This window comes from Vipera ursinii (assembly GCF_947247035.1).
Source record: "Vipera ursinii genome assembly, chromosome: 4".
Taxonomy (NCBI): Eukaryota; Metazoa; Chordata; class Lepidosauria; order Squamata; family Viperidae; genus Vipera; species Vipera ursinii.
In genome coordinates this window covers 41,042,052-41,069,202 of record NC_139514.1, presented here as the reverse complement: position 1 = coordinate 41,069,202, position 27,151 = coordinate 41,042,052, and the positions used below count along the sequence as shown (strand labels likewise).

Here is a 27,151-nt window from a genome sequence, read left to right as displayed (position 1 = left end):
AAATTCAAACCAATTATTGGATAGCATTCTAAAACTCCATATAATATTAATCAGTGATGTATTTAATTGCATTAATAAAGAAATATAATCTAAATGAAAAGCAAAAACCTGATAAGTGATCATTAGCCATTATGTTCTGAAAAAAAGTATCCCGTGTTTATTTCTTGACTATGGTGCATTTTATTTCTTACGTTATAAACTTACATCACACTTTTCCTATAGCAGCTCAAAGGAGCATACATTGTATTATTTTGTTCTTCCATTCCCTCCTCAATACCAACAATTTTGAGTGTTGGGTTGGAATGAGAGAAAGTATCTGACTCAGTATGCTTCCATGGCTAAGACTAGAACATGGGTCTCTGCAGTCCTAGATAAAAAAATTATCATCATCATTGCACGGAGACAAAGTTGTGTTGGATATGTTTGGTGCCTTGAGTATTTGTGAAATAATAAAGGTGAGATATAAAAATAAAAAATACAGCTGAAATAGTAATTAAAAATGTGAAATTAACTAATATATACCAAAATAATCCCAAATCATGTATAACAAAGTATATAAAGATGTAATCCTATATATACTTTTGTACGGGGTTATGTCTGAATGAATTCAGTAGGACCTCCTCTGAATAATATCCTTGTTTGTACAACTATATTGAATTCAGAATTGTTACTGCAGTAAAGATGCAAGCTGAATACACATTAAATGCATGTTAATATAAAAGGCACAGCTACAAATAAATCCATATATTAATCCTGCATTGGGCACTGTTCTCCTTGGAGATTTGTTATAAATGTGGAAATAATTCTTTTTCAAAAGAACATCTGTATTAATGAAACAACAAATCTGCGTATTCCTTTATTCTGCAAAGATCTTTCTGTCAAGCAGCTCAAATTAGAAAATTCCTAGGGATCTGAAATATTTTCAGACAAAGAATAAACTCTTGCTATCTTTTTTTTTAAAAAAAAAGAAGATAAAATGTTATACCATAATTTTGAAAGAAATATTATTATGTCAATGAATTTTAACAATGAATATAATGTCCTAGCTGTCTGTCAAATTACAAGCTATTATTCAAATTATGACAAGCCTGCTAATGTATTCTAAACATTGTCAGAGAAGCATTTAATTTTTAGAGAATTCATCAGGAAACAACTTGAGAACTGTAGATGGCACAAACTTTATCATATTGGGACATCGACACAATTCTAACATCTTTGGCTCTATACACCACCACAATGGATTTGGAATGAAACAAACACATTGTGCTTTAACTGCAGACTGTCAGCTTTAATGTGAGGGTATTTACATCCAACTCAGGTGAACGGTGTAGGAATTACAACAGTTGGCATATGTGCCTCCCACTTGGTAAGGGACCAATAGTAATGGGATAGAATAATAATCATAAATCAAACTTTCCCTTTTTATTACTTGGTTGCAAATCCTTTGCAGACAATCACAGCCTGAAGTCTGGAATGCATAGACATCACCAGACGCTGGGTTTCATCCCTGGTGATGTTCTGCCAGGCCTCTACTGCAACTATCTTCAGTTCCTGCTTGTTCTTGGGGCATTTTCCCTTCAGTTTTGTCTTCAGCAAGTAAAATGCATGCTCAATGGGATTCAGGTCAGGTGATTGACTTGGCCATTGCATAACATTCCACTTCTGTCCCTTCATAAACTCTTTGGTTGCTTTTGCAGTATGCTTTGGGTCATTGTCCATCTGCACTGTGAAGCACCATCCAATGAGTTCTGCAGCATTTGGCTGAATGTGAGCAGATAATATTGGCCGAAACACATCAGACTTCATCCTGCTGATTTTGTCAGCAGTCACATCATCAATAGATACAAGAGAACCAGTTCCATTGGCAGCCATACATGCCCACGCCATGACACTACCACCATGCTTCACTGATGAGGTGGTATGCTTAGGATCATGAGCAGTTCCTTTCCTTCTCCATACTCTTCTCTTCCCATAACTCAGGTATAAGTTGATCTTGGTCTCATCTGTCCATAGGATGTTGTTCCAGAACTGTGAAGGCTTTTTTGGCAAACTCTAATCTGGCCTTCCTGTTTTTGAGGCTCACCAATGGTTTACATCTTGTGGTGAACCCTCTGTATTCACTCTGGTGAAGTCTTCTCTTGATTGTTGACTTTGACACACATACACCTACCTCCTGGAGAGTGTTCTTGATCTGGCCAACTGTTGTGAAGGGTGCTTTCTTCACCAGGGAAAGAATTCTTCGGTCATCCACCACAGTTGTTTTCTGTGGTCTCCCGGGTCTTTTGCTGTTGCTGAGCTCACCGGTGCGTTCCTTCTTTTTGAGAATTTTCCAAACAGTTGTTTTGGCCATGCCTAATGTTCTTGCTATCTCTCTGATGGGTTTGTTTTGTTTCTTCAGCCTAATGATGGCTTGCTTCACTGATAGTGACTGCTCTTTGGATCTCATCTTGAGAGTTGACAGCAACAGATTCCAAATGCAAATAGCACACTTGAAATGAACTCTGGGCCTTTTATCTGCACATTGTAATTGGGGTAATGAGGGAATATCACATACCTGGCCATGGAACAGCTGAGAAGCCAATTGTCCCATTACTATTGGTCCCTTACCAAGTGGGAGGCTATACTCAGCGGAACTATTACCCTAGTTCCGCTGAGTATTCTGAAAATGTTTTAGAATCTTCCTGAAGAATGAGGACTGAAATGTTTCTGGTTTTTGTCACATTATATTTGCCATATCCATGTAAAGCACATCTAATATAAAAATATGCATGTGCTTTTAAAGATAAAAAATAGCTTTAAATGTGAACTATCAGTGATTAACTGCCACATCCTTTAGTACAGGCGTGTCAAAATCATGACATTGTGTGACATATCGTGACTTTTTCTGCATTGCCGGCAATCAGGTGGGCGCAGTTTCAGCATGACGCATCCGGTCTGTGGGCCAGCAGTTTTACATGCCTGCTTTAGTACCTGGCTGTCCCCATACAACCCTTTTATTTTTAGATTATTTTATTAAACAATGTTAAAATGATAGTTAGCATGATACAAACAAATCATCTTTAAATATCATATTTTTTTCCAAGAACAAAGTACCACAGAAATTCCAAGGACTTTTTAAAAAAATCAATATGGTGGGTAGCTGAAAAGCAAATATAAACTGAGATAGATAACATTTTATTTGTGTGTGTTAGATGGAAGTGAAAGCAAACAATTCTGGTATTTTGTAATTATCTACAGCATCCATAGAAGCCAAAGACATCTCTTAAAATTTATAACTGCCTCATATAGTCTGTTAATGAAAGATTTCATCATGAATACAAGTAAAAGGCTCTCGTCCTTCAGTGTGTTCCACAAATGTGAATCTATTTCATTCTATTTAAGGAAACAAAAGAACCAAGACAATGTTTATTGCTAATACTCCTGTGTATCACAGTCAGCCATTGCTTATGATTGGAATCATACAGACATTCTAATGGATTCGGGTCAATATAATAAAATCTGAGTTCAAGTGCTCTCTTGAAATTTTCCATCCTATTTGTGAGCAAATGGAGATAAAGAAAAAGAAGGCAATGGCTGAAGAAAAGAAATCTAGAAACTATTATGTTGCTAGTATTCCTATCTTCCTATCTTGTGCCATTCTAAGAAATGGGTATCACTTGATAAAACATATAATGTTAAAAACGTAGGCCCACTTTTTCTCCTAAGTGGTGTGAATAATATCTCAGCAACTCTATAAGAAAAAATGACTGGTGTGAAATGTCCATACACAATTGCTACATACTGTAAGTTCCTTGGCTAAGAACAGAAAGTCTGATTCCTGCTACTGGATTTTTCCTCAAAGCAGGAAATCTGTTAAACCAGGCAAGGAATATTCAACATCACTAATTACAATGTACGTGATCTCCTCACAAGCAGTCAATATTAAATGTAATTCATTGTAACCTTGTTATGTAAGAAATAGTTTCATCTGAATACTATATTGATTAAAATCATTCTCTCCAAAGTAATTGTTTTGTAAGAATAAGTGAAGAGAGGGAAATACTTTTTGCATATCATATGGAATTATTCATAGGTGTTTGGTATATATTGTAGCTTTTTTTTTGAGTTTACGTTTTTTTTATTTTTAAAGATAGTGTCTTGACTCCACAGTTGTTGATTTCTTTCTCTTTTAGAGGGAAGGTTTTTTGCAGTAAAACGTTTGGGAAAGTGTGGAATTAACGTTATAGTGATGAGAGTGATGAGAGATGGACAGGTTAATAGTGAGGAAAATCATAGATACGGATAGAATTTTGGAAGAGAAAGACAAACAAAAGAATGACTGATAGGTGATAACATATTGGTCTGAGAAAAATGATGGAGCTGTACAAGAAGTAGGACTTTGTACAAGAATTTGGACTTTGAAGCTGTAAATGTCTTCAGATATTATTAGATCAGAAGGCGAGCTCTTGTTCCTATGCTGCTTCTATAGAGAAAGGATATCAGAGCAATGTCATTTCATTTGCTAGAGAGTGAGGAAACAGACTGAGCCAGAATGCTGGGAGCAAAACTAGAATTGTCATTTTGATGGGCAGAAGATAGTATAGGAATGGACATTGGGTAATATTTTACAGGATAAAGGGGATAATGTCTCTTCTGCTATACTAGTGACTCCTGCTGTGGGCTGAATTGTTAGGCCTTGTATTCACACTGCTACTGGCAAAAGTCAAGTCTCTGAAAAGATCATAGTTATTCACAATGTGGTAGGAGATGAGTGTGTATATTGCCATATATAACTGAGATCTGGTTGGGCAGCAGTGGTGATATGACCCAGTCAAAAATGCCCTCCTGTGCTTCAGTTCTTCAACAAGAGATGTCAAGAGCAGGAAGGATGAATTTCTATAGTTGATGATGAGCCATTTATTGTTACTAGTAGCACTGCAGCAAATTGTTTTTGTATTAATTTGAACCATAGATAATCTGGGATGAATACAGATCTACTGACTAACTAGCTGCCCAACAGCTGTCCTTCAGGAATTCCTGGGAGTCCTTTCAGAACTGGAATGAGAACCCCTAAGGCCTGCCTAGTCATGGAGAATTTAAATCTCCGTACTCTGAGTGCACAGTGAATCTTACGTTCTTGGTCTCAATGATGACTGGACTTGTCACAAATAATGGCAGCTATGACTTACACACTGAACACCAAAACATGTCTAATCTAATCTTTACTTTAGAGTAGGTATAATGTGGCTTGGGTATGGAGAACATTATTTGTCTTTTGCTATAATCATGTCACTTTCTTGTAGCACATTTTTGGCACCTTGAACTGCAAAAGTAGAAAATTTCTTGGGATGGGTCTGACCAAGATGCATGATGGACAGGGAGGATTTTCAAAACATGTTTGGGGATTATTTTTAGGACAATTTGGTAAGCAATTCCATTTTGTACTGGGTTGAGTTCTGAAACGGAGGGATCACTGAATGAGATTGCTTTCATGTGGCCTCTTCACAGTTGGCATTCAGAAGCAGCTCCTTATTTATTAAAGAGCTTTATGTGATGAAGCAGCCAAAAAGAGCCAGAAACAATGATGGCTGAAAATTAAAAGTGAATATGAGTTTAATTTTGTATGGGACTCGCCATCAATTGTATCCAATGATGATAAGCTTAGTGAAGCATCTTTTCTTCCCCATGTTTTGTACTGTTGATTCCTGTCTAGTAACCCTATTTAAGGTAACTCAGATTCTTGGGAAAGGATAGGTATGATAAAGTATAGGCTGACAGGATGTATTATGGAATTATTTGCAAATAAAGTTAATCATTTTTATTTTGGTTTGGGAAGAATAGGGAGGCATCTTCTGATATAATCTAGGTTTATTTATTTTACCTTTGGGAGTCTTAAAGAAATGTATTGGGGTAATGCACTGAAAACCTCACTACCTACAGACTAGATCCACAGCTTTTGGCGTTCATTTCATCAGTTATGGGATTATAATATGGATTAATATTTCATTAGGGAACAATATAATGCTGAAAAAAGGCAGTGGTGTATCTTCTCCTGAAGAAGCCATATTTCAGTCTATCCATATCTGACATTATATCCAATATACATCCTTCCCTTTTTACAAAATGTTTTGAGAAAACAGTGGGGATTCAGAGTTCTAGAAGAAATGGATTGTTTAAATTCCTTTCAGTTAGGATTCAGACGTAGCCAAGAGGTAGAAACAGTGTTTGTTATTCTGAGAGTTGGCTTTCATTGGGACATATCTATTTCTTTCAGATATTTAAGCAATGTTTAATTTCATTAGGATCAGGAATAATATGCTTCAAGAATACATTGAAAGGGTTGCAGGTAAGGCATCATTTTCCAGAGGTTCCATTTCTATTTGAATGGATAGTTCCAGTCAGCAATTATGGGATTTAAACAGTTGAATCAGTTTCAATGTGGGATACTGGAAGACTCCATCTTGCACCTAATTTTATAAGTAACAGCTGGGAGATGTCACATGCCAATTTCAACGGGTCTGTAATTGATGCCTGGAAGATGTTAAATTGAGCTCATTGCCTTATTGTTCCAGGTAGTGCCTGGAAGAACCTCAGCAATAGTTTTTAATCTGCTGTTCTAATAACAGCTGCAATTCTAGGAACACTGCCAAATCAGATTCAGTATTATTAAAAACCAAATGGGATAAAAGAAACTCATATTGAACACTACCAATATAGAGTTGCAGGTATGCTTCTGCTCATCCATTTGGGGTATTTTCCAATATGTAAGCTAAAAAAAGTGGGACTAGGAGACAGGACTCTAACATTGTAGAACATGATTACTCCAGAAACTTGCCTGTTCCTCAAATGTCCTTGCATTCCATAATGCAACTATTTAAAACTATTTTATTTCAGCGACCTTTGGCATTTAGGAAGATTGTAAATAGCCATCTGACTGTAGTACATTGATATTCTGATTATGTTACTATGTTTCTTTTTATTTGTTAAAAATATTTATTGGATGTTTACTGAAAAGGAGCCAGAGTATATACCACAATCTTTGGAGATGGGATAATTTATAAACAATCAGTAAAAAAAATGAACACCTATGTTCATTACTACATCCATAGCAGCTAAAGTGTCATTACTGATCATAGATTATGCCTAGTAAAAACTATATTGTGCTTCATAATAGGCTTTCCCTTTCATTTTTTTTTGTAAAAATGAAATTTAAAGGTTTGTCACAAAGTAATAAATTCTGCATCTCCTCTAATGTATTTTATGTAAATATGTATACATCTAAATCTGAAAAAGTCAATTGCCTTATTATATTTTTTCATTAACTGGTTAGCAAATGTAGTCTTAATAGTATAGAAATCACAGTTTACACAAAATGTGTACATTCATTGCTACAACACTTTTATTTACACATATAGTATATTGACAGTTTCTATATATGTTAGTATGTCCATCACAAAGTTGTGAGTACAGTCATTACAATCAACAGATTATATACTTTTCAGAAACTTAAGTGATGCAGAAGAAATAGTCCTTTTCTGTTAAACATATGCTATTGTTAAATCAAAGGTAAAGTATATTTTCTAAACCTAGAGGTGTCTTGGTTTAGATGATTACTGCTTAGCCAAAACTACTATTTTTTGTCTGTCTGTCTGTCTGTCTGTCTGTCTGTCTGTCTGTCTGTCTGTCTGTCTATCTATCTATCTATCTATCTATCTATCTATCTATCTATCTATCCACACACACACACACACACACACACACACACACACACTTACTTTTCTAAATATACACACACAATTTTCTAAAACCAGTTTTAATACCTGGCATTTCCTTTTCATGTAGAGCTCTATGTTGGAAGACCCTCAATAGAGTTTTAGTAAGAGGTGAATTTGGGTATTGTGTGACAGTTTGCACACGTTACTGTGTCTTATTTCTTTGATAGCAGCATGTAGATTGACCTCTTCTAATTTTTGGCTACCATGTCACTCTCCAGATCTGCTGGCATACTTTGGTTACAATCTTTCATATTCTTCTGTGGTTTATATATTTCTACAGATTATCAGCAACTGTAACATTCTTATTTGATAATGACCAGAATGCTGATCTAAGTTCATCTTCTTGAAATTAGAAAATATCTCCTAAGATAACCTGGATGTTCACATCCTCATTGTACAGAATTTCAATATTATCCTTTATCTCTGATCTTCTTTGAATCAATTGCTGCTTGTCTGCTGGCATCCTACAAAATAGCAATTTGAAGTTGGAAAGTTTCTGTGTTCTGGTGGTTTGGACTACTTTCCTTGTTTTTCCATGACTGTTGCCATATTTGATATTTTTACAGATGTCATTGCAGTACTGCATCATGTCTCATCTAATATGGTTGCAGTCTGAAATTCTTCATTTAATTCTTTCCTGAGATCTTTGGGTTTTTTTTTATTTTAACTTCTTTTATGTTATTGACAATTTCTACCATCTGTTATGACATACAGTTTTTTTCTTCTGTTTCTTGATCTTTTGCAGTCTCTTTTCATATTAATTCTTAATTGTTTCTATGATTTCATTCCACAATTCCTTCTATTAATTAGAATCAGAACTTCAAAGCAATTCCTGATATTTTGTTCAAAAATGGTGACTGTATGTTCAAGATTAAATTGTGGAAACAGGCCCTCTTCATTCTCTGTCATAACTTGCTTGGAAATTTCTCATGAGCTGTGAATTCTACAATTAGTTTCTCATTGTTATAATTGAGCTCTCCAATTCTCTTGACCAATATATAGTCAAATTGATTTTTGTGTATTCTATATGGTGATGGTCATGTATATACAATAGGTATTATTTTGATTGTTGAAGAATGCATTAGTAACTCTTGTATTATGTCCAAAAATTATAACTTGATTGATATATTATTACAGAAGTTGACATAACTTGTATTCTTGCACTGGCTTTCTCTCCTAGCAATTTTGTGTTAAGTACCAGGTACCAAGTTGCATAGTAAACCCTTAAGCTAAAATATTATTCAGCATAAAAAATAGGATGACCCTTTAATGTGGAAAGCAATTTCAGATATGGGTTCATTGATTCAGAAAATTGGTTTAATACAAGTTATCGATATATTTTGTGGTGTCTTATACTTGGCTATTGTTTCCTTTTGTTTTCTGCCATAGGTTTATACAAAGTTTAATAATCACAAACAGCATTAAAACTTGCATTACTAATGAAGCAACAGTGCAATATTATTCTATTCTATCCAGTTCTATCACTGAAGCTTCAGAAGAGCTTAGTGCAGTGATGGTGAACCTTTTAGAGACCAAGTGCCCAAACTGCAACCCAAAATCCACTTATCGGGTGCCATGTAGGCTTTGCCAATTGGTTGGTTGTGGCCAATTGGCTGGGTGTGGCCAATTGGGCGTGGCTGCAGTGGTAACAGCCAACTGGGTGGGACTAAAAAGTTCAATCAATGCCAACTTTGCAAGATCTTTTTTTTTCCCCACGAGAAGTTGAAATTGATTGAATCTTTTTTTTTTCTGCATATAGCGGCGGAGGCCTAAAGCAAAAAAGTTTTATAAAACCCAGCTGAAGGCCTAGGACTGGGGTAACTGTGTGTGTGCCCACAGAGAGGGCTCTGTGTGCCACCTGCGGCAGCCTTGCCATAGGTTTGCCACCACGGGCTTAGTGGAATGCTGAAAAAAAGAAGTTCACACATTCAAAATAACATTTCAATTAAAATTAAACTGGTAAACAAAGCTATACTGCAAAGTCCAAATGTAATACATGCGTGATTGTACTCAGAAGATATTTTATAAATCATATTCTATAAACTAAGTACATCAATGACAACATCCTTCCTAGAAGTAAAATACTGATGTGATATTGTAATTAAAGGAAACAATTTTAAAATTAGTCATTAATTAAAAAAGTATAAAGGAAACAATATCAATCACACTGCATTTGTTTTCAGTAAAAGTAAAAAAAAATAATCCAATCTACTAAAAGCAACACCATAGGAGACAAAATCAGAATGCAAGTCAAAATAGACTAGAAAATTGTAAAAGAATATCTGTCTTTTCTAGAGCAGTTCACCAGGACCAGATAGATTACACCTCAGGATTCTAAAAGAGCTGGATCTCAGAATCACTGAACAAAATCTTTCAAAGCTGCTGGGACACTGGAAAAATACCAGAAGATTGGAAAAGAGCTAATGCGGTTTCATTCTACAAAAAAAAAAAAAAAAAAAAAAAAAACAGATTCAGGAAAGTGAACAAGCAGCCTGACATCATTACCTGGGAAGTTCCTGGAAAAGATAATCAAGCACTGCATTTGTGAGCCAAACCTTACTGCTTAGTGACTTAATTACCAGATAAGGGAAATTTGGTAGACATTGTTTACTTAGACTTCAATAAAGCATTTGATAAAGTACACCACAGCCTTCTCTTTGGTAAGACAGAACAATATGTGATAGACAGTACCACCATCAGATGGATTTGCAACTGGCTGATCAACCACACTCAGTGGGTAGTCCTCAATGGAACTACATCTACATGGAAAAAAGCATGTACTGGAATACTCCAACATTCTGAATTAGGCCCAGTACTCTTCAATACCTTCATAAATGATTTAGTTGAGGGGATAGAGGGGGCACTCCATTTGGACAACACTAACCTGGAAAAAAATAGCTAACATTTTAGGTGAAAGATTCAAAAGGATTTTGGCAGATTTCACCACTGAGCACTACCAAACAAAATGCAATTAAGTGGGTCAGACAAATAAGTTCCTTCACATAGGCAAATAAAACCAAATGCACAGATAAAATGGTGGTTCCTGGCTCACAATAGCAATTGAAAGGGATCTAGGTGTCCTAGTACAGGGCTTTTCAACCGGTGGTATGCGTACTTTGCCACGTGGCATGTGGTACGCAACTGCTAGCCCAGTGTAGCAGGGGAGGGGAATGAACCAAAGTGAACCAAGCCTGAGCGAGAGGCAGCTGCAGCTGCTGGACTGTCTGGGCTTGGCAGAAGCCCCAGGAGCTGGCAGGGCTCCAACTGATTGGCTCCAGCTGATTGGTGCTTCTGGAAGCTGCACGGAGCTGGAGGTGAACTGAAGAAAAAGGGAGAGCAGAGGAGAAGCTATAAAAGAAGGTGGTTTGGGCAGGAAAGGGGAAAAAAGACAACAGAGAACGAGAAGGAGAGGTCAGCCAACGGAGGAAATGGACAGAGAAGCAGCAGCTGTGCTGGAAGAAAAGGTCCCCTGGTTTGTTTTCTCCAGCTGGGAGAATGCAAAAGGCGCTGATAAAATGAAAAGCCAGCATGTCAGAAAGGAGATGGGTTTATTTAGTTTTGGATCAGCAGGGCGCTTGATTCGGTTACCATAAGGATTTTGGTACAGTTTTTACAGCGTTTTATAATTCAGAGGGTCCTTTGTGTGCTTTGGTTATTGGAATATTTTAGTCTGTATTTTAGGCTAGCAATGAGTTCAAACTGTTGACCTTTGTAAGTTTAATCTCTTTAAATAAATGTAATTAGTTTTACACCCTTATCTTGAGTTTGTCTATGGCTTTTATAAAGTTTTCTTTGAAGGTAAATAGGTTTAATTTTAAAGCTGAAGCTTTTTGCAATTGCTGGAGCCTTTCATTCAACATTGCAACATTGTGACACGTGACACCCCTGAGGCAGCTTAAAGAAAAGAAAAACAAAAAAACAAAATGGAGTTTATGTGTTTATTTTGTGAGCTTTCTTGATTTGCACGTGATTCCTGTGTCTTTTAAGGGTACAGGGAAGGGATTGGGGGGGGTGCATTCTTATTACACTGTGGAAGGAGAACTAAGAAGGGCCGATCAGCTAGCTTAGAGGTCTACAAACTTAACAACTTTAAGACCTGTGGACTTCAACTCCCAGAATTCCTCATCCAGCCATGATGGCTGAAGAATTCTGGGAGTTGAAGTCCACAAGTCTTAAAAGTGCCAGGTTTGAAGACCCCTGAGCTAGCTGGTAGTGGTGCATATTAATAAACATGGATAAATTCATCATACATTTGTCAGTGCAAAGGGAAAGTGATTCAGCAAAGAAACAGCCACCAAAGAAAGTAAAACTGGTTTTTTCCCCTTTTTCCTTTTTTTCCTTTTGTAAAATTTTATTAGATTATAGAATAAAATACAAAAATACAAAAGCAAATAGTAGGGAGGAAAGGGGGGGAAAAGTGAGGGGGAGAAGAGAAAAAGAACAGACTTCCTCTGTTGCAGTAGAAGGAAGCATTAACATTGAACCTTAATTTTTTACTTTTCCATATTATAAACTAGCCATTTCTATAACAACAAATGAATTTAATCGTAAAACCCCAAATCCTCCCCTTTTTTTAGTCAACAAGTTTTTGACACCTTGATAAGCACTGGTGGTACTCCAATATTGTCATGTTCTAAAAGTGGTACAATCTGTGAAAAGGTTGAAAAACCCTGTCCTATTAGACCACCACTAGAGCCAGCAATTTGCTACAGCTGCCAAAAAAGCTAATGCAGTATCATATTGTATCAACATAAAGATAGTTGAAGATCACATGAAGTGATATTACCACTTTATACTGCATTGGTGAGATCCCTCTTGGAATACTGGATCAAATTCTGGTCATCAGAAAAATGTTAAGATCTTAGAAAGAGTGCAGAGAAGAGTAACAAAGTTGTTAAGGGGTCAGAAGCCTAAACCATATAAAGAACAGTGGCAGGAACTGGGGATGTCTAGTCTTAACAAAGAGAAGGTCTAGTCAAATCCACCCATGGTTCAGTCTTTGGATTAGTATCTTTCTGCAAATTAAATTCACCAGTTGTTGGGGGTTTTTTTAAGGAAAAAACCTCTAGAACATAACATTTGGTGCATGCTTTCTTTTGTTCCTCGAAGAAAAGTGGAAAGTAAGGTTCTACATTTAGGCAAGAAAAACCAAATGCACAGGTATAGTATAGGGGGTACCTTGCTCAATAGTAGTAACTGTGAGAGGTATCTTGGAGTCCTAGTGGACAATCACTTAAATATGAGCCAGCAGTGTGCTGCAGTTGCCAAAAAAGCCAACACAGTGCTAGGGTGCATTAACAGAAGGATAGAATCAAGATCATGTGAAGTATTAATACCACTTTACAATGCCTTGGTAAGGCCACACTTGGAATACAGCATCCAGTTTTGGTCACCACAATGTAAAAAAAGATGTTGAGACTCTAGAAAGAGTACAGAGAAGAGCAACAAAGATGATTAGGGGACTGGAGGCTAGAACATTTAAGGAACAATTGCTGGAATTGGGTATGTCTAGTGACTCTAGTCTAATGAAGAGAAGGAAAAGGGGTGGTGACATGATAGCAGTGTTCCAATATCTCAGGGGCTGCCACAAAGAAGAAGGAGTTAAGCTGTACTCCAAAGCTCCTGAAGGCAGGACAAGAAGCAACCGATGGAAACTAATCAAGGAGAGAAGCAATCTGGAACTAGGGAGAAACCTCCTAACAGTTAGAACAACTAACTAGTGTAACAATCTGCCTCCAGAAGCTGTGAATGCTTCAATACTGGGAGTTTTTAAGAAGAGACTGGATGGCCATTTGTATGAAATGGTATAGGGTTTACGGCCTGAGCAGGGGGTTGGACTAGATGACCTCCAAGGTACCTTCTAATGTTGCTGTTGTTATTATTGTTATTATTATTATATTAACAAACCAATGAAATAAAAACAGAAACATGCAGCTCTGTGTGCATTTGTAGGCTTCCTTATTTTTGCCTAAATGAAATTATGTTCTGTTTCAAAGTTCCATTTATGGAACATTAATGGTATAAAATAGAACAAATGATTAGTTTCAAGTATTTAAGAGTAGTCATTCATGCTACTGCTTTGTGGAAAGCTCACTACAAATATGCTGCTGCTACTGGAAAAGGTCTGCTAATAACATTCTTAAATATTTCTAATCCAAGGGAGGATATTATGTTTCTATCTATCTGTCTATCATCGTTTTAAGTGTGTGTTCTCCTTAAAACAGGATTTATCTTAATGGTTGAAAATAGTGGGGAAGAAGAATAAATTCAACAAATAATGACTTAATTATGTTTGACTTCTAGATTATATATTGTTTAAAATTTGTTTATTTAAATGTTTTACTAGGTTTTTCTGTATTAGTTAAAGAAGAAAATATAACAAGCTTTTGGAATCTTATATAACTCATATTCTTCCAAATAGGTTGCAGTCATCAGATTCTCATCACCTATGTCCTGTGGTATCAAAATACCTTTTTTTTTTTAGTATTACTTTTGAACTCTGAAAGCCTTTCAATTATTCCTGTTTAGACATCATTAAAAAAAACAGACCAAATTAGAATTTTAAAAAAGGAATTATCTTGATAAGAATGTTCGCATTACCTTTGAATTAGAACTTTAGATATGAAGTTGTCCTAAAATATGTTTAAGTTCTGAATCAGCTTCTCATGATTTTGCTAAAGTATTCTTGATAATTTACCCTGCCTTTAATTACATTAAACATACACAGAAAGAGATTAAATAACAGGAAAGTGTTATTTAAACTGGGACACCAGTTAACGCGAATATAGATTCTGTGACTTTTCTTTATTCTAAAATATTTTAAATTGTTAAAATGCTCACCTGGCTTTGCTACATGTCAGGAAATGACAACACAAAGAAACTCATATTCTGATAATTTTCATAAAATTATCATTTTTATGAAAAAGATAGATAAAAGCATGATGTATCTATCTTAAGATCAACTATTCTGATAAAAAAATTTTTTTAAGTTTTCCTCCTACTGGAATAATATAAAATAGCAGGAACTCACTGAACAAGCCTTTGGGAAGATAAAAGATATTGACCTACCCTTATAACTTTTAATGTAGTACAATTACTTTATCTTTTTAATGTCCTCCCCAGGCAGCCAAGGCCAGTTTCCCCTCACACAGAATGTTACAGTTATTGAAGGTGAAACAGCAACATTGACCTGTAGAGTTGATCAAAATGATAACACCTCCCTCCAGTGGTCAAATCCAGCTCAACAAACTTTGTACTTTGATGACAAGAAAGGTGAATATATATATATATATATATTGTTCTCGTAATAATGTTATTTTTAAATAATGTTTGGATGTTCTATATTCTATTTTACATTATCCTCAGACAAAAAAATGTGTAAATTGAACATGATGGAATATAAAATTATAGAATATTAACATTAAATTGAATTTTTTTAAATTGCTCAATTTTTCTCTATTTTTACTGCTGACTAAAAATGTGATTGTGATTTGTGTTCTTAAGGATAGAAGATTAAGATTATAAGTGTCTTTAAACAGGTTAATACAGGTACAAAATTAGTCTAAATTTGTTATAATGGTTTTCCATGTAACGGAAAAGGTAGAAATATCAAGATGTGTGTTATGACACCACCATGGAAAAATGGTAGCTTATGTTACATATCAGGATCATCTGCATAACCATGGTGGTTTCATTATGATATAATTTAGCGTGCCATGAAAAAAATTACTATACAAAATAGCAAGCAGCCACATTGTCAGTTGATCATCAGTGATGTGCTTTACAATACCAAGTTGGCTTTTTTGGAAATTTTGTTACTTGCGAGTCCTGCATTATGCAAATGTAGAGGACTACCTTTATCTTTGTACTGCCAAAATAAAGGCTGCTTCAACCTGATATCACTATTTTAAAGTACTGCACTCTGCTTCGATTTGTCCTGTGGATTTGCATGTGTCCTACCAAGGAAAAATTGTATGTTTCTATTTCTTTTATTGAATTCCTTGTTCATATACTTGCTGTCCTTGATATAATATAAAATAACATAATCAGTGCCTATTATGCAGCTTTAAGGAGTACAAAAAAAGAAATTTCATGCCTTGATACATCTTGTATCTGATCTGAGAAGAGAAAAAAAGAATGGGAAAGAATGAAAGAACAGAGATGAAGAATAGGGGGAGGGGAGGGGGAGGATGAAGGGGGAGGGGGAAGAGGAGGAAGAGATGGTGATGGGTTCATGTGTGATATAGCAAGAGTATATTTCCCCTCACATACACAATATTTTGGGAGAAGGAGGAAGAGGAGCAGTAGGAGGAGATGTGTGATGTAGAAAGTTATATATTCTCTCTCACATACACATTATTTTCCATAAAGGAATACCTTCCCTGGTATATACTGTAGATATTTGATACCAATAAATTTAGTAATGTTCATTCTGCTAACCAACACAATTTTCTCTCCAAATATATATATACATTTCTTTATTTAAACCTATTCATTCTAATAATCTAAATGTGCAATTAATCTATCAAATCTCATTCACCAATTATGGAAAATCCATTTGTCCAGTTCAAAAACAAGAACAAAAAATGAAAAATTCATGCCTTTGGGAAGTGGGGAGGGGGGATAATTTCTGAGTTTTTGGTATGGTTTAATGTTTTATTTAATAATTTGTTATGAAATGATAATTTGTTATAAAATGATAACTTTACAAATATTATTCATTTATGTGTGTGTGTTTTATTTGTTTTATTTATTTGCAGCCTATCTCACTGTGAAGTTACTCTAGGTAGCTTACAACAATGAAAACAATTGTAAACATAACAGTAGCAAAGTAATGGAACAACAGAGTAAATAATTAAAAAGAAAATAATGAGAACACATAATATGAGACTACAAGATAGGTAGGTGGGAAAGCAGGGAGCAAGAGGGAAGGTGGGATTTACTATCAATGTAATAGCCACCTCCAGTGTGTAACTCCCACACTGTTAGTCAGTACTCCTATAATGTTATTCAGTAGTTATTGCAAGGGTTGTATTTACATTCATATATAAACATACAGATATAAGCACAGGTAAATATTCTCTCTAGCCACTTACACTGTAAAGTATTATGGCAATACCAATATACCCACTTAATATGCTATCATTTTTCTGACATGTCCTTATTTTTTTCAGGTAGCATTTCTTCCTGACCATATGTGCAATGTGTGCAACAGAACTAATTAAAAATACTGGTTTTATAATAGTTCACATGTTATGATGTTTCCCTTCTGGAACAATATTCTAGCCCCATCTTTGCTATCCTTTCCACAGGGATTGAAGACCTGTGTTGTTGTTTTTTTTCCACCAGATCCTGGGGATATCTTGGGTTACATTTCCTCCTGAATTGAGTTCTGTCAAGATGGTTTATAATACACCTTATACTAGAGAGGCTTTTTTTAAATGTACCCACACAAAGTTATTATTGAGTTAAGCAGCCTTAGAAACCTAATAAGTAAATTCTATTCAATTCTAAATAAAAACCTTATATCTTCAAAGAATTACATGTTTACTAATTGCAAAATTCTAATTACAATTTATTAAATTAATTAATTACATTGATTGTGGCCACCCAGTCCAATAGGCTATGGGTGGCTTGTAATAGCAAAATGCACAATTAAAACAAAATAAAAAAATGAAATAAAATGCAGCAGCCTGGACTAAAATAGCAATAACAACATAACAGAGATTCCACAACATTTGAACAGAGCTAGGTCTTAAGAATTTTCTAGAAACTTAAGGGACTGGATGCCATCTATAATTTGAGGCAAGCTGTCCCAGAGGGCATGGACATAGAAAGCATGCTTCTTTAGTTTCACACAGTGTCCAAATTTAGTTGAGTGGATCTGGAATATCTCCACTGTGCCAAATATCTGAACTTTATTTTGAATCCTGACCAACTCTTACATTTAAAAAACCCTAGAGGTGGTTTGTTTGTTTGTTCTGGTATATAAATTTATAACATCAGAAAATCAGAAAAAAAATTATAAGTTTATAATATTAAGTTAAAAATGTCAAAGTGACATTAGATCATTGCTGCATACTATGATTTAATTTAATTTAATTTAATTTAATAACATTTATATACCGCCCTTCTCCCTGAGGACTCAGGGCGGTTCACAGGGCAGAATAAAATAACCAATACAAACATTAAAAACAGATTAAATAATTGCCCTAGTTAAAAACAATATAACTACAACGCTAAAAAACCCCAGAAAAATTAAAAAACAAAAGATAAAACAACCCCAACACTCCCCCTCAGGCTAGGCCGGCTTGTACAAACAAAAATGTCTTGAGATCGCGGCGAAAGGAGCGAAGATCGGGCGCCGTCCGGAGCTCTACCGGTAGCTGATTCCATAGCTCCGGAGCGCCCACAGAGAAGGATCTCCCCCTGGGGGCCACCAATCGACATTCTCTGATCGGTGGCACCCTGAGGAGGCCCTCTCTGTGGGAACGCACAGGGTGCAGGGAGCTTGATGCCGGCAGCAGATGTTCCCTGAGGTACTCCGGCCCCATGCCATGGAGTGCTTTGAATACCGTTACCAGTACCTTGAATCTCACCCGGAAGACAACTGGCAACCAATGCAGCTCACGGAGCAGAGGTGTAACGTGGGAGTATCGGGAGACTCCCAACACCACTCTCGCGGCTGCATTCTGTACCAGTTGGAGCTTCCGAGTGGTCCTCAAGGGCAGCCCCATGTAGAGAGCGTTGCAGTAGTCCAGACGAGAGGACACGAGCGCATGAGTGACCGTGCACAGATCATCCCGGCTAAGATAGGGCCGCAACTGACGCACCAGGCGAACCTGTGCAAAGGCCCCCCTAGTCACGGCTCCTATATGATCTTCCAAGGTGAGCCGTGAATCTAGGAGGACCCCCAAGTTGCGAGCCCTATCTACGGGGGGTAATAATTCACCCCCCATAGTTAGAGGTGGAATGTCCGAATAAACCCGGGATGAAGATATGCAAAGCCACTCAGTCTTGTCGGGGTTGAGCTGGAGTCTGTTCCTCCCCATCCAGACCCGAACCGCCTCCAGGCAACGGGACATCACGTCGAGGGCATCACTGGGGTGGTTTGGGGTCGAAAAGAAAAGTTGGGTATCATCAGCGTACTGATGATACCCAACTCCAAAGCCACGAATGATCTCACCCAGCGGCTTCATGTAGATGTTGAACAGGAGAAGCGAGAGGACCGACCCCTGAGGAACTCCACAAATGAGAGACCTCGCGGTCGACCTCTGCCCCCCTGCCAACACCGACTGCGAACGTCCCAAGAGATAGGAGGAGAACCACCGTAAAACTGTGCCTCCCACTCCCAATCCCCTGAGACGCCGCAGCAAGATACCATGGTCGATGGTATCGAAAGCCGCCGAGAGGTCTAATAGGACTAGGACAGAGGAATGCCCCCTGTCCCGAGCCCTCCAGAGATCATTCACCAGCGCGACCAATGCCGTCTCCGTGCTGTGCCCGGGCCTGAAACCCGATTGGTACGGGTCTAGATAATCCGCTTCATCCAGGACCAGAGGGAGCTGATGCGCCACCACACTCTCAACAACCTTCGCAAGAAAGCGAAGGTTGGAGACAGGACGAAAGTTATTCAATACAGCCGGGTCCAGGGCAGGCTTCTTGAGGAGAGGCCTCACCACCGCCTCCTTCAAGACGGCGGGGAAGATACCCTCACTCAAAGAAGCCGATATAACTGCCTGGAACCAGCTGCGTGTCCTCTCCCGGGCTGCATAAACCAGCCAGGAAGGGCACGGGTCCAATAAACATGTGGTGGTGCTCAGCCTCCCCATGATCCTGTCCACTTCCTCCGGAGTCACAGAATCAAACTCCTCCCAGATGATATCGACAAGACCGCCCGTGTCCTGATCGTCAGACTCTGCCCAGTCAGAGTCCAAACCGGTCCGAATCCGAGCGATTTTGTCCGACAGATGTTGGTTAAACTCCTCGGCACGTCCCTGCAAGGGATCCTCCCTCACCTCCTGATTTAGGAGGGAGCGAGTCACCCTAAACAGGGCAGCCGGGCGATTATCTGCGGACGCAATAAGGGTGGCGAAGTGGTTGGACCTCGCCTCCCTAATTGCAGCGAGATAAGACCTAATATAGGCTCTTAGTCGCAATCGGTCGGGTTCGGATCGGCTGGACCTCCAACCGCTCTCTAGGCCCCGTCTCCGACGCTTCATCTCCCGGAGCTCCGCAGAAAACCATGGAGCCCGACGGGATCTGCACCGGGTCAGGGGCCGCAAGGGTACAACTCGGTCAAGGGCCTCAGTGGCCGTCCTTTCCCAGGCTTCCACTAAGGCCTCGGCCGAGCTGTGAGTGAGGGAGGCAGGTGGGGACCCCAGCGCCGCCTGGAACCTCTGGGGATCCATTAAGCGTCTGGGGCGGTACCATTTGAGTGGTTCCAAACACCCACGCCGGGGGGTGGCAAAACGGAAGACCAGCCGCAGGAGATGATGATCGGTCCATGACAGGGGCATAATAATTGGAGAGCCCCCACCAAGATCATCTAACCACCGTCCAGACAAGAAAACAAGGTCAAGGGTGTGGCCTCCTTCATGAGTCGGTCCCGTAATTACTTGCGTCAGGTCCATGGCCGTCATGGAAGCCATGAACTCCCGAGCCAACTCAGATGATCCTCCCAGCGATGGTAGGTTGAAGTCCCCCAAAACTATAAGTTTCGGGAACTCAACCACCAGCCCAGAGAGGACATCAAGCAGCTCAGGCAGGGCTGCTGCTGCGTGACTAGGCGAAAGGTACACCAGCAGCAAGCCCAACTGCGCACCAGGGCCGCATCTCAAAAAGAGAGACTCACAACCGACTGTCTGGGGAACGGTGGCCTCCCGCGGACACAAGGTCTCCCTCACAACAACAGCCACTCCCCCACCCCTACCCTGAGCCCGAGGCCGGTGCAGCACCCGGAAACCTGGTGGGCAAAGATCAACCAGAGGAACACCGCCCTCTGGGCCCAGCCAGGTCTCCGTGATGCAAGCCAGGTCAGCCTGCTCACCCTCGACCAAGTCTCGAACGAGAGGAGCCTTATTAACGACCGACCTGGCATTCAAATACACCAGCCGGAGCTCAGGAGGCTGCACATCCTCACTCCCGGGACCTCGGGGCGGAACCAGAGGGTCGGAGTGCCTCACCGCTTGTAAGCAGCGGAGAGGCCTTCCCTGAGACCGATACGGCCCTCTGTTCCTACACCTGCTGCCATTCCCTATCGTCGTGGGAATAGATAATCCCACGACTGGCCCTGGAGCCCCAGAAGCAGCCGACCCCCGCTCCTCCCCTCCGCGATCAGCCTCAGCACTAGCCTGAACAAAGGTAGTTGGACTGCCCCCCTCGTCCAAACAACCAAAAAAAGAACCCTCCCTCCTCCCTAACCCCCAAAAAAATTTTGACAAAAAACAAATCAAGGACCTCCTGTTAGGTTTACGTCGGAGGCCCATAACCGTGCCCGGCCATCTCTCAGGATCCCAATAGATGGGACCTTCCTCGAGATTATATTCGGCTGGAAAGGCGGGCCGCCTCCAGGAAGGGGGAGCACCCCTGAGGGCGAGCAAGTCCGTAGAGGAGTACCTAAAACAAGGCATAAAGCAGTCCAGATATAGGCAGTCCATAATCAGTTGATTTAAGGAGGAACCAAACAGAGAGCAAATAGATGTCCCGAGCCTCCACCCAGCCACTGCCACTCAGCTGGGTGTCACCCCAGGACAGGCCAACCACCGCCCTCTCACGACAGTTGGAAAGCCTATACAAGAGGGGAATAGTCCGAAACATCCATCCTGGGTACAGCATGTCCCCTAGAGCTCTCACCTCTAGGGGCAGCAGATGTAAGTGGATTAGGTTCTTGTGCTAATTTGAGATTTCAAAAGCATTATTAAGCATTATTAAGATCACATTAATATTCAATGTAACTAAAGTTCCCAGTATAAAACATCAGTTTTGATGGGTTAAAAGAAATAACTATTAATTAAAAATAGATTTATGTTTTATCTTATTTTGAGGAGTAGAATAAAGCAACCTGAATTTGCCTCTTTTGTCTGTTCAGACCTAAAATAGACCCACAATGCATCATTTTTAGGTAGAATAAGCCTGGCAAAATATCTGAAATTAAATATGCAAATATGGATTTTGGCAAATCCCCAATTTTAATGGTCGCTACCAAAGCACAGTAATTAATTTTATATCACTGTAAAAAATGGAATGTTCAATAAGCATTTTGTACTTTGAGGAATACACCTTGCAGAAAGACAGTGAGAAACAAGTATAATTAATCATGTTACTATGATTGTTCAGTATTTATTTAGAATATTTATACAGCTGCATAACTCATGTATTTGTTACTCTGGGTATTATACATGAAATAAGCCTCTCCTAAATAACATTGCAAATACAGTATCACCCAAAAGCAAAAGGATTAAAAAAAAATCCTAGAGGCTGAAAGAAGTCAGGGCTATCCTATTCTAGGGAAGAGGGTAAACCATACTAAAGGGTAGGTACTCCATAAGAAGAAAGGCACTTCCTAAGTTCCATCAAATGATATTGTCCCAAGAATGGACTTAATCCATGTCCAATTGGTAAGAACATGTAAGATGGACAGAAATAATCAGAGACAGATGGTCCTGCATGTTATACAGTTTTGTGCTTTGTGGGGATGATAATCAAGACCATAAATGATATTCAGAAGCCTGTTGAGAGCCAATGTAGCTACCAAAGTAGTGGTACTACATGGGAAGTTGCAACACTAACTAAAGAAAGCCTGGAAGAAGATAGAAAACTATCACGACAATGTGCTTCTCACGCAGTCCTCTAAGCTGGCAAGAAGAATACCAAGGGTCACAAAATAGCTGTTAGAAGGGCAAGGCAAAGCAAGCATAATTAAACATGTTAATGCAATTGATCAATATCTATTTATTTAGATTATTTGTTTGCTCCACAGCTTAGGTAAATGTAGTTCTAAGTGATTTACATCAAATAATCCATCCCCAAATAATATTGCAACTAAAAACCAAGCCAATCCCCAGCCTGTAAATGCCTAGCTCCTCCTTTCCCAGAAAAGATGAGGTCACTTTGAACAAGGACATTGGCTAGCAAATATTGAGGCACTGTAGGAAGTATTCCTTTTCAAAGACTTTTGCCAGTATTGTCAATTATCAGAAATAAATATGAAATTAAATATATTATTGTATTTGCATGTGCCTCAGTAGTGATACAAAATTGAGAAAACGTTTATGTTTTCCCCCGAAAATAATAAGAGGAATGGAGAATGAGATTAACTGGCACCCCATCCTATTTTTCCTAGAAAAATTCCAAGCACGTAAGATTTAGTTTGCACCAGTTAATTTATTTGATTAAATATTCAGCAGTACTTTATGTAGTATTGTTTTTAGAGAATTAGTGACAGCCTAACACAGAAAAGAAAAACATAGAAATTTAAAACATACAGTAGTTATGAAGATTGGCTCTCAAGAGGAGAACAGATATTGTCGATGGGACTAGCACAATGATGGTTTAATTCCACTAAACACATTGAGACAAAGATCTAATTTCTCTGTGTCTTCAACATGTGAATCAAATATGTATAGGTTTAGGTTTAGGTTTTATTTAATTTGTATACCGCCCTTCTCCCTAGGGACTCAGGGCGGTTCACAGGGCATATATAAATAACAATACAAAAGTTAAAAAAGATTAAACCAATGCCCAGTTAAAAACAATAATACAATTCTAAAACAACAATTTAAAACCCATAATCCCCCGTCAGGCCAGACCAGCTAATTCAAATAAATGGGTCTTCAGGCCACAACGGAAAGTTCGGAGGTCTGATGCCATCCGGAGCTCCACCGGCAGTTGGTTCCATAATGCCGGAGCGCCCACAGAGAAGGCTCTCCCCCTGGGGGCCACCAGTCGGCATTCCCTGACTGGAGGCACCCTGAGGAGGCCCTCTCTGTGGGAACGCACAGGGCGGAGGGGAGTTGACGCCGGCAGCAGGTGGTCCCCGAGGTAACCCGGACCCATGCCATGTAAGGACTTGAAGATCATAACCAAGACCTTGAACTTAGCTTTCTTGTAGTGTTCATTCATTGTATGAGGAGTATTTGACAGATGGTCACCCCTTTCTGATTCATCATAAACAATGATATACAAGTGCAATTTCAGGTTCACATGCCACTCTTGTACAGCTGCCAAGTTATTAACATGTAAGTAAAGCTATGATGCTTCAGATTTAACCAATTCAGTTCTTGCTGTAAATGCTTCATAGAAAATGCTTACAAGAGCTCCATTTTTTTTCAAAGAAAACAAATTAGGAATATTTAAGGACATAAGCAGCTACATCAATATCTTTTATATAAATAATGACTGAATAGAATACAATTGGAAGTGTTAAAATAAAAATATCACAAAATATTGGTGGAATACTTACAAAGCTTAGGCAGATTTGTTTCATTTGAGGTATAGGGTTTTTTCTGGTAAGATATAATTGTATTGCTTATTTTTATATTTTAGCAATTAAGTATTTTATTGTGACAATGGCTAACAGAATAGCATAGTGAGTCATGATGTATTAAGAAAATATGCCAGAATTTGTGTTCTGTTTGCATCTGGTGTTTGTGAAACAGAACTTCAATGAAAGTGAATGTTAGGAAATAGTAATGTTAATTGAATGTGCAAATATCTGCTGTCTAATGATTAAAATATTGAGTTTTTACAATATCTATGTGTCATCAAATTTGCAATCCTTAAAATGTCTTTGTTTTGTTTTCAAAGTTTAAACATGTTTGGAATGGTCCCACATTCATATATCAATTGGAAATAAATAGAAGGAGGAACTATGTAATAGACATGTAATTTTATAGTAGCTTAACTTTGTGCTTACTTTAATAGAAATAATCATACAACCCTCTCTATATGAATGCTCCAAACTTCCCATCTCACTGATGTTGCAGTTGAGATGCTGGCTTCCTTGAAGGCATGGTGTGTTTATCATGATATCCGGCAGAGAATCTCTCTCTCACACACAACACACACATACAGCTTATATTAATAGACTTTAGATTGTTTTAGATTTATTAAAGCCGAAAAAATATTTTTTTTTAGTTCTGAAGAAATAATTTACTTTTTTTATTGAGCAAAATAAAGATGATTATAGCTATGTGAAAAGATTTTAGATACATCATCACAAGCATAATGACTAAGGGAGATTCAGTTTACATCTTTTAATATCATTGCATGAAATTGAAATATTGTAACAAAAAGTCTCAGTTTTTGTGAGTACAGATTTTAAATAGTGCCAAATGAAATAAAAGTCAACAAAAACTAAAGAAGGAAATAAGTGTTCAGAATTTTGTTATATTTTGAAAATCAAATTTAGATAGAGATATAATGCAAATTATCACAAGCAATAAAACGATGGTATTTAAATATATTTATCTTGTCTCTTGGACTAATATATCCTATTTACATAACAAATACTTGCAGAAAATTTCTCATATCAATATAAAAATATTGTAATAAAAATTGGGCATGCTAGTGTAACACTACATATAGTATTACAGTGAGAATTTCTTCTGGTATATTTTCCCCTCTTAATATTTTCCTTGGTGGAAAATATTGCTTTGTTTTCTTTTATTTTTATTTTTTTCCCATGTAGGAAAGTTTAGGTAAATTAATCACCAGGAACTTTGTGTGAATGTTAGATCATTCGCAGCACACCTACGGAGGGTTAGCTTCCTATGAGTCATTTAAATTAATCACAAGGCATAACTTCTTGTCAAGGAGTTTTGCCAAATAAGGATGAAAGCAGCTAGGGAGCTGCAAAGTAGTATAACATCTAATGTATAATGAAAATAAGGTATAACGACAAGGGAAGAGACCTTTAGAAAAAGTGAAAGATATAATTTCATAGAATTAATTTGAAATGCTGTAATAATTAGGTAACTTTTAAAAATATTTATTTTAACATTATAATATGTCTTATTTAGAAAATATACATATTGTGAAATGTAAGAAATTCAACATCTATTTTATCAGATTATTAGAAAAAGCATATTCACGAATAATATATATTTCAAAATATATAAATTATGAATTAAATATACATTCATTATATGGTAATGAAGTAATAAAACTGTCACCTGTAACATAGTTTATTTGTCCATCAAAACAAATGAATAGTTTTCAGGAAAACAGGGACACATGGGAGATTGTGGAATTCTTTTGCTAAAGTGATTTCATAAAAATATTGAAAATCTTCTAGATTTGCATTGAGGGAAATTGAAAAATATACCGAATAAGTGAAGCTGTGATTTAGATGAGTAAAGTAAATGAATGAAGTAACTTCTGGAGAAGAATGACAGACTGAATATTGCTCCAAATAAGCAGAACCAATGATTGCGGCTAAGAACAGGGAGTCGGTGAGCAGCCTGGTTCCTTCAACTCTCTCTAGACAAGAGAAGCCGTAAGATTGCCAATGCAATGGTCTCTGGAGGATGCGAGAATAGGAGCTGCCATACTTTCCTCATATGTATCAATTTTACGGGCATAATGGTTTAATTACTTTTTAATTTTTGTATTCTGTTTTTTATTATGTATTGCCCTGTTCACCGCCCTGAGTCCTTCGGGAGAAGGGCGGTATACAAATTAAATTATTATTATTATTATTATTATTATTATTATTATTATTATTATTATTATTATTATTATTATTATTATTATTATCCGTAATTGGAGTCTTCAAAGGACAACAATTCTGTGCTTTTGTTGCTAATCACACTTTGGAAATTACCTATTAATTACTTAAACAAGTTAGTCACATTTAAAAGGATAAGGCTAAAAACATGGAGTGAGTGTGTTCATTATTTAACATAATAAAATAAAATGGATTCTTTGAAAGCTTGAAAAATTTAAAAAATAGCAAGAGCAAGACAAAATTTGAACTGTAAAAATTTTAAACAGATGAAGGACTATAAAAGTTTTGGAACATTTGATTTTGAATATTAAGACTCTGAAATTAATTCTAAATAATATTGTTTGTGAAAAAGAAAAAAAAAACATATTTTCAGTATTGGAAACAACAAAATATATAACAAGATAAGCTACTTATAGTGATTTTCAGAGGCGTTTTTGAGGAATTGTATCAGGAGTTTAAATTATTGATCTCAGCTATGCTGTCTTTTCTTAGGAATAGCCTGCTCTCAAAGCTGTAATAGAAAGGGATTTGCAATAAGATCTATCTGAGAATGTGAACAAGCATTTGTCATTAGACGTACAAAGCAACTGATGAGGCTTTAAAAATTAATTAGGAAATAAGAATGCCAATCCTAGAGAGCGATTGTATACTTCCTTCTTGGTGGACTTAG

At 37.6% G+C, this 27,151-nt stretch overlaps 1 protein-coding gene and 1 long non-coding RNA gene across 3 annotated transcripts in view; one reads left to right on the top strand and one right to left on the bottom strand.

Moving 5' to 3' along the window:
* CADM2 (cell adhesion molecule 2) overlaps nt 1–27,151 on the top strand; it is a 377,294-nt gene that overhangs the window by 211,480 nt on the left and 138,663 nt on the right. For both annotated transcript variants that reach the window (XM_083362037.1, XM_083362038.1), the window contains exon 3: nt 14,877–15,026. In XM_083362037.1, the coding sequence (XP_083218163.1) occupies nt 14,877–15,026 (150 nt within the window). The remainder of the gene's footprint in view (nt 1–14,876; nt 15,027–27,151) is intronic.
* LOC310640000 overlaps nt 1–27,151 on the bottom strand; it is a 154,558-nt gene that overhangs the window by 123,776 nt on the left and 3,631 nt on the right. The gene's annotated exons all lie outside the window — the stretch shown is intronic.